A 9,543-nucleotide genomic window follows, 5' to 3' on the forward strand; every position below is an offset into this window, starting at 1 on the left:
TTTGCACTATATTTGATGTCGCTTATACATCAGCTTCGACAATGATGTGGTGTTTGTGGGTGGTTATGAGGGGCTTAGAATGGTGGCCTAATGGGTGTGGAAATGTGTCGAATGTTATGTAGTTGTCTTGTGTGTTGAATCAGTGGATCTAGTGGTCGGCGCACCTCTAATTCCGATCGCGATATTGCTGATACAGGTTCAAGGGGCTGTCAGGGCTAATGGCGGGAACGGGGTTGGTTTAGGAATGATGGTGGTGGTTGTGCTAGCGCTAGGTGGTGCTGGTGGGTAGTCGTAGTTGATCTTTAGAATGTTGATACACAAAATAGCATCCCGGATACACGCATTATTACTACTAGATACACAAATCAATGTATCTAGTAGTAATACCATGTGTATCCGGCAGTAATACCATGTGTATTCGGCAGTAATACACAAATTGATTTGGAGGCCGATCCAGCTCTACCAATCCTCACACCTGGACATGGTCCGACAGTAAATCTCAGCGCAACGATTCTCTTTTCCCAAATAGCACTAACAACTCATGCTACAAAAATGCATCTAATTCATGTACACTCCTCACTTATGGAGCTGCCTCCCTCAAGCCGGAAGGATGCAACAAGACTCATGCTTTCATATGCATGCTTGATTTAGGTACACTCTCATTCCCAACATTATCATTCCTGTGCCATTGTAGCGTTGTTAGTTTTTGCTCGTGTATAACACATATATTAGCTCAAGCAGGCGATTTGATTACAGCTACTGTGATGATCTCAGCTGACGATTGCTTGTATGTATTTCGCTATGACAACCTCTATTTCATTGAAACTGAAATGATGAGAATTAGAAACGACTTGCTGTAGTTGAAGTCATCCTTGAAGGTAATGCTTTTCTAGGTAGTGTCTTGTTGCTTTTCTTCAAACATACATCACAACCAAACATACTAATCAAGTGAAACTACCACATACCCTGCACATAATTTCACTCTATCCTCTAAAAATGCTGCTATTAAGCCATTAGTTCTGGTTGTGATAGATCTAGTCATCTATCACGACCAGAATATGATTGTAGGTTCTAAGCTCCTCAGATCAGATCAGATCAGTACTCTGACCATCCCTATTAATTAATTATATCCGAAAGTTTTATGCGTAGAGACTGCTTTTAGAGGTTACTATGATTCATGATTATGGCTCATTTCTGTAACATGGCCCTTCATTCCTTCAACCAGCAACATTACCCAATGGTTAGGCTCTAGCTATAGGCGAGGTAGAGGGCCGTATATACATTACTGTCGTAATCAAAATAAGAGATCATAGGAATGAGTGACATTCAAATATTACAACTAATTGTATTGAATTTGTTTGTGGTAACGGGATTTTTTTCAAGTACAAGTGGTTGATTGTTGTCCAAATGTTTGATAATTAACCAAATTCACACATTTCACCTATGGCAAACTTGTGAAAGTGAATCAAACAAATGAACTTGAAAAAAGTACAGTAGCTAGTAAAGATTGATTTGAGTTGCTTTAATACTCAGTACTAACTGTACTGTACTAAATAACCCACCTTAATCTTGTGTCCTGACTGCTGATAATGACTATGCTTAATTCATACTGCTAAATTGTGATGATGTGGTCCTTGTTCAGGTTGCAATAATCTCGGAACTGATAGGTTCCAACAAGGCGCCAGATATATTGAAGATGATCTACTATCCATTCATGGGGATAGCTCATACTACCTGCAGTTAACACTCTTATATCGAAACCAAATAGTGACAGAATAATCTGAGCTAATGTTTTGTGACAGTGACCATTACCGTGTCAAAGGAAGGTGTGACTTTCTCTACCAGAGGTGACATTGGATCTGGAAACACTACCTTCAGACAGAACACCACCATCGAAAAGGTACTATATGATTGAATTTCTACTGGGGTACTTAATCATCGTTCAGTCTCAGTCATTGATGTTAATGAGAAGGGCTTTACATTTTTCTCATGATGTTAGGAGTTTTGACAATTTAGTTATAATTTTGCAGCCAGAGGTTGCTGTTATTGTTGAGATGAAGGAACCAGTGGTATTGACCTTTGCCTTGAAGTACATGACTACATTCGCTAAAGCAACGTCTCTCTCTAGCTAAGTGACCATAAGCTTATCCTCGGATATGCCCGTCGTGGTGGAATATAAGATTGCTGAAATGGGCCACATCAGGTACTGCCTTGCTCCCAAGATAGAGGAAGAGGACTTGGAGACCAACACTCAGCCTGAAACCACCATTAGACGTGAAACTAGAACTGAAACCCGGGCTGAACCACAAGAAGAAGCAATGCCTTTGGCTATTACAGGCACAAAGGAGGAAAATGGGGTTGAAGATGAAGTTGTCGAAGATTCCCAGGTCAAGATGGAAACCGAGACGGAAGCTGAGATGAAGCCTAAAGTAGAGAAAAAGTCCGTGAAAGCAGAAGTAATAGCAGTGGAAGATGAATGTATGATGGAAACTGAGTTCGGAGAGGAAATAAAGCCGGAAGTGGATGCAACAGAACCAAAGGCTGAAATTGAAGTCATGGAAATTCAGTAGCGCCTTGAAATTACTAGTAAATCTTGATTGAGACATAGCCACCATTCTTATCTTGTTTGGGGTACATTATTAGAGCCATTTTGACTGGCATGGAAACTGTTTAGGGTCCTGGAATCATTTTTATGTAGATTGGTACGGAGTATTAGTTAGTTAGTAGCGGTTTAGGGCTTTTTTGAACGAGTGTACCCTCCACTTTTGGCTTGCTCAAAGTTGTGATGGTTATTTTTAGTCTTGTTCAGGAATTTGTTATCAAGTCCATTGGTAGAAACTTTGTTTTGCACAAGCTTAGTAATTAGTATAGTCAACAGGTAACACCGAGAAAACAAAGAAAAGGTTCCAACTAAATAGGAACATAAAGATATCAAATTGTGATGCATCAGTAGCCATAATTCAGATCTGCAGCATACATTGTGACAAAATTGTGATCATCACCATTTTCTCTCAACCCTCGATTTTGTTCCAAGGTGCTCCAGCAGTTGAGGAGTAATAATTTAATATCGGAATATTGTTCTATTAGAACAAATGGAAGTTGAAAAAAACCCGAGGGGATGCAAACACATTGTGAATGCACTATCAACATTCACATTCAACAGACTGCAGTGTGTAAACAAAGGGCAAAATCTTCAATAAATTTATCAATATGGTCAATGATTAGTCTATCTTTCAACTGTTGAAAAGAAAAATTGTAATAGGATATTCAAATCTACAACCTTTTTTACTAAAAGAATTCAAATACTTCCCCAAATTTACCTCATCTAAAAAATTATATAAAAACAGCAGCGGTCGGTTATTGTTTTTCTCTTAAATTTCCAACATTTTCTTAACTTATTGGTTAAGCTGCCGGTAGATACAAAAAAAAAAACCCGTCCTTAGGGTTACAAGGAGGGAATCAGAGAGAGAAATGGGAGAGCAAAATAAGGCACTGATTTCAAAGTGCATTATCAACCATTTACTCTATTCAAGTCGGCGTTCTTCCTCGCAGAGTCACAAGTGGCAAATGTAAAAGAAAAACTGGTTCACACTTCACAGTACTTTAAGCGGGCTGCTAGTATCACTTGCTTCTTTTCTTCGCTTCACTATAGAGGATGACTCCCAAAACTGTGAGTGAATACCCAAGCATGCCAGTAACTGAGACCGGGTTTCTGAAGATCAAAATTGAGACTACAACTGCAACTGCACCCTTTGCATTCCCCAAAACCTGATAGTTGAGAAATATTATGGTGTTATAGAGACGAGTAGGTAAAGACACTATAGACAGTAGCAGTTGAAATCAAACATTAGAGAAGATTGATAAATCTATCCGAAACAGCAAGAGAAGTGCAAACACCTAACAGGAGAACATCACTCCCGTGGTTGATACTTGATAGTGTTGATACAATAGCTCAAGTAAATACTAAACCAATTAGCATTGAAGCATGTACATTTTTACTTCTATGACCAAGCAACAGAATAAACCCACAACTTGAATGTGTCGCAGAATTAATGAAATTACTTGACCCAAAATTGAGAGGGTAGAATAAACCCACAACTTGAATGTGTTGCAGAATTTTCGACAGATGGGAGACAGCAATGGAAGGTCAATTTATTATTTGATAATCAAACATGTAATCCCCTGATAACAAACATAAATTGAAACATCAACCTGTACAACTGAGGGTATTTTCACTTAAATAAATATATCTAGTAGATATGTATCTAGTAATTTAAAGGAGTGTATGTAGCAACTTAAATAAATGTATCCTTTGCCTAGAGTACAAATACGAGCGAAATTAAACGCTGAAGTTTAAAAAAGAAAAGATAAAAATTGAGGATCATTTTCTAAAATGCGGAGTATACTATACCATTCATATTAAACCTACAATAATAAGCAATGTTTTATTATAAGCAATGATTTTGTAGGTGAGTCAAATGTATCTAGCTTACCAGAGATGTGTATCTAGCAAGGTACATGAGTGTATTTAGCAAAGTAAGGAGTGTATCTAGATTGCCTAAGATGCGTATCTAACAAGGTAAAGAAGTGTATCTAGTAAGGTAAAAGAGTGTATCTTTCTTGTCAAATGAGTGTATATAACAAAGGTTAAAAAGTGTATCTAGCTTGTCAAATATGTGTATCTAACAAGGTAAATGAGTATATCTAGCTTGGCAAAGTTGTGTATCAGCGAGGTAAAGGAGTGTATCTAGCTTGTTAAAGGAGTGTATCTACAAGCCAAAAAGAGTGTATCTAACTTGTAAAATATGTGTATCTAACAAGGTAAAGGAGTGTATCTAGCAAGGTAAAAGGGTCAATTGAGTCGGGGCTAGATCGGTCCATCTGAGGCACGTTATACATTTCGTTTCGGGTTAATTTCGGATGTGCTTTTGTCGGCACATTTTTGGGTTCTGCTATTAAGTGAATATTCGCAATAAAAATGATTGATAACAATGTCAGCACAGCTCGAAAAAATGAATGCTTACAGATATAACGGAAAGCAAGTACAATGCACAAAGAATACAATACCATACTGAAGAACAATACACCCTTACTTCAGCATTTCCGGACCAATTCCAGTATCAAATAGACGACGATGATGATTTTGATGATGATGGTCCTCCAAGAATGCCAAATAAATTTCAGGTTGAGAAGCCGCCAAACCCAAATATCCCGAAAGCTCCCGCAAAGTTCCCAACCAAAAATATTAAGGCTATTAGGCCCTGTTCTTTTGGACTTAAAGTTACTGAACTTAACTTAATTTTTCTGAACTTAACTTAATTTTGCTGAACTTAACTTATTTTTGCTGAACTTTTCTGAACTTAATTTTGCTGAACTTTTCTGAACTTAATTTTGCTGAACTTAATTTTGCTGAACTTAACTTATAATAGCTTAACTTTTCTTAATTAAAATAATCTTACTTAAATTAACTTAATTTAATTTCACTTAATACTAATACTACTACTATTAATAATAATAATAATAATAATAATTCCCTTCAATAATAATAATTCCCTTCAATAATAATAATAATAATAATAATAATAATAATAATAATAATAATAATAATAATAATAATAATAATAATAATAATAATAATTAATAATAACAATAATAACAATAATAATAATAAAGAAATATAACTAAAAACACAAATAAAGATTATAAAATACTTTATTTATATAAGTTAATATTTTCGTACACATTACCTAATACATAAAAATAAAAAGTAAATCACATTACTTTTTTTCTTTTTAATCATCTAGTTCCATATTATCATCTTCCTCGTCACTTTCTCCATCTTCATTTGAGCTCACCCCGTCAAATCCATTGCCTCGCCAAATGTTCTTGACTATGTTATTTCGCACCTTGTACATAGCTTTTTTCCGCTTCTTATCAAACATGCCTAAATCTTTTGTCCCTAGAATGTTCTCATGTTGTATAACAGGTATCCCATGAGTGTACATCCGTATAAAATTATGAAGTGTGAAATTAGAAATAATAACGGACATTTGATACTTAGGTGACATTTGAGACATAACTTTTAATACCTTCCACCTTTTTTTCAATTGATCAAATGCCATTTCAACTTTCATTCTCAATGACGAATGTCGGTAATTAAAATGCTCTAACATACCTTCGGGCGATAGGCAAGAATTCGGCTTTAAATAAATGTTTTTTTTTTGAAAAAATTATATAGAATAATAATTAATCTCGGATTGTTTATACAACCGATTTGAACAAAAATTGTATCTATTTTTTAAAACTCGTCAATATTATGAAACTTATTATTCTGCTTAACTTTTCTGAACTTAATTTTGCTGAACTTTTATGAACTTAATTTTGCTGAACTTAATTTTGCTGAACTTTTATGAACTTAATTTTGCTGAACTTTTCTGAACTTAACTTAATTTTGCTGAACTTAATTTATAGAGAGTGACTTTAAGTCCAAAAGAACAGGGCCTTATTGCACTGAAGAATTCAAAGAAATCCCCTCCTATGCCAGCGCCTAAGTCAACGGCTCATGCTAACAAAGTGCCCAAATCTGGTTTGTCCAAATCCGAAGCCCTTACGGAGATTGACAAGCTCCAGAAGCAAATTCCGACCTTTCAAACAGAGAAAGAATTTGCAAAAAGCTCGTATGAAAGTGGATATGCTAAGTACTGGAATATTGACGGAAATATAACTTGTTAAATTTGCAAAAAGCTTTGCATTCTGGAGTTCCTTCTGTATCTACTTCAACCGTCATTTCCAATAGTCTCGTTGTACCAGTCGCTCGTGTTTCCCCACAATTCCTTATAATCATGGAGCAAATGCACATGGTAGTGGCTCCCGCAAAGTTCCCAACCAAAAATATTAAAGCTATTGTTTTAAATTTGTTGTTCTCATTTCAGATTTAAATGATAGATCCGCAAAATTCAAGGTAAAATACCTAAAAATCAACTGCACCAAAGATGTTGCCAAATTATTAAGAATCGATCACAGGCCAAAGTTGGCTTCGCCGGAAAACCTGCGATTTGATCGTCGGTGAATGAGAGGACAAATGGAGAAATAAAGGCAGATTGGGTAGACAAGAGTAGTTCCGACGAAACGCCGGCAGAACAATCAACGGTGAAGCCGCCGGCGAAGGGTGGTGGTGGTTGGTGGGTGAGGATGATACAAAGTATTAATGTAGGGAATAATCTAATGATAGGGATAATGTGAAAGGGGAGTGCGGGAATGGTTGTATGCGCGTGTGTTTGGGTGAAGGTTTTTAAGTTAGTTCGTAAGTTCGCACCGAACTTTAGGTTCGCACAGGATCCTATTTCTATATATATATATATATATATATATATATATATATATATATATATAGATAGATAGATAGATAGATAGATAGATAGAGAGATAGATAGAGAGAGAGAGAGAGAGAGAGAGAGAGAGAGAGAGAGAGAGAGAGAGAGAGAGAGAGAGAGAGAGAGAGAGAGAGAGAGAGAGAGAGATCAACTAAGTCCACCATATATATTTAAGTCCATAAGTCCTTTTAAGGGCCATTGGATCAAGGCAATGAAAGGCTAGGATTTGATGTCAATATGTGGCTACAAATTAATCCCTCCACTTTTTCTCTAATTAACTCATCAATTCAATAAACCTACCTCACTAATCATTCATCATCTCATTATCACAACTCCTCCTCCTCTCTCTACATCTCACTTTTCTCTCCTCTCTAAAAAAACCTCAAAATCCCAAAAAACCAAAACCCAAATAAATCACCCACTCCTCTCATCTTCATTCACCACCACCCACCACCACCCCACCTGACACCAACTCACCACCCACCACCCCTGCCGCCGCCACCCCACCGCCGCCACCTCGGTATTTTTTTTTTTCGTTTTGGTGTTAATTTTTATGTTTTGAGTTGTTTTTTCCATTCATTTTTTTGTTGTCTTTTATTTTCTTTTAATTGTCTTTTATTTTGTTAGTTCTCGTTTTTTTATTCATTTTCTCAAATCTCTTCTTGTTATACGTTTTTTTTTTAAGATTTCGGGTTTTAAATCTCGTTTTTTTTGTGAGATAGTTTTTTTTCATCTAAGATCTACTAAAATGTTTTTCATGAAATTTGTTGTTTTAATCTTAGCTATATAAAAATTCTTATAATTTGTTGATTTTAGTCTTATATTTCACATTTTTATATAAAAATGATATAAAATGACTAAAGTTACATAGTTATGGGCAAAAGTTATACTGTTATGGACTAAAGTTATACCAAAATGGACTAAAGTTATACAAAAATTGCCTAAAGTTATACTGTTATGGACTAAAGTTATACAAAAATGGACAAAAGTTATACAAAAATTGCCTAAAGTTATACAAATATGGACTAAAGTTATACAAATAAGGACTAAAGTTATACAAAAATTGACTAAAGTTATACAAATATGGACTAAAGTTATACAAATAAGACTAAAGTTATACAAATATGGACTGAAGTTATACAAATAAGGACTAAAGTTATACAAAAACTGACTAAAGTTATACGAATATGGACTAAAGTTATACAAATAAGGACTAAAGTTACACAAAAATGGACTAAAGTTATACAAAAATGGACTAAAGATATACAAATACAATAGGAATGTGTTGAACTTCTACTCAATGAATGTATAACTCTAGTAACGATATGAATAACTTCTACTCAACGAATGTATAACTCCAGTAGAAATGTGTATAATTTCAATGACTTTGGTCAATTTTTGTATATCTTTAGTCAATTTTTGTATAACCTTAGCCCATTTTTGTATAACTTTACTCCTTATTTATATAACTTTAGCACATTTTTGTATAACTTTAGTCCATATTTGTATAACTTTAGTCAATTTTTGTATAACTCTAGTCCTTATTTGTATAACTTTAGTCCATATTTGTATACCTTTAGTCCATTTTTGTATAATTTTAGTCCATATTTGTATACCTTTAGTCCATTTTTGTATAACTTTAGTCCTTCATATGTATAACTTTAGTCCATATTTGTATAACTTTAATCCAAAATTGTGTAACTTTACTACAAAATCGCATAACTTTAGTCCAAAATCGTATAACTTTAGTCCAAAATCGTATAACTTTAGTCCAATATATAACCGAAATCCTAAAAACCACCAATACTAACTTTAAACCAACAATACTAGATCTGAAAAAATAAAGCCATTATCTAAATATCAAATTGTAATATAAGACATATTTGAAATAAAAAAACAAAAAATAAGTAAATAACAACACAAAAGAATATAACTTTAATTTTTGAAGAATATAACTTTTGTCGTAAATAGTATAACTTTAATGTTTAAAGGGTATAACTTTAGTCGTAAATAGTATAACTTTAATGTTTTAAGTGTATAAATTTAGTCGTAAATAGTATAACTTTAATGTTTTAAGTGTATAACTTTAGTCGTAAATAGTATAACTAAAGTTATATAGAGTCGTAAGTAAATAACCAAAGTAAAGCTGAAAAAAAAAACAAAAAATAGA

General features: G+C 34.2%; 1 protein-coding gene across 1 annotated transcript; it reads left to right on the top strand.

The window, feature by feature from the left end:
- The first annotated feature begins 235 nt into the window (after positions 1 to 235).
- Positions 236 to 2,838, top strand: LOC141602652 (uncharacterized). The gene is made up of 4 exons (XM_074422822.1): positions 236 to 651; positions 742 to 878; positions 1,643 to 1,900; positions 2,031 to 2,838. Exon 4 carries the CDS (start codon positions 2,157 to 2,159, stop codon positions 2,568 to 2,570), a length of 414 nt encoding a protein of 137 aa, XP_074278923.1. The 5' UTR covers positions 236 to 651; positions 742 to 878; positions 1,643 to 1,900; positions 2,031 to 2,156; the 3' UTR covers positions 2,571 to 2,838.
- The last annotated feature ends 6,705 nt before the right edge of the window (positions 2,839 to 9,543 follow it).

Source organism: Silene latifolia, chromosome 9 (assembly GCF_048544455.1).
Source record: "Silene latifolia isolate original U9 population chromosome 9, ASM4854445v1, whole genome shotgun sequence".
NCBI classification, from domain to species: Eukaryota; Viridiplantae; Streptophyta; class Magnoliopsida; order Caryophyllales; family Caryophyllaceae; genus Silene; species Silene latifolia.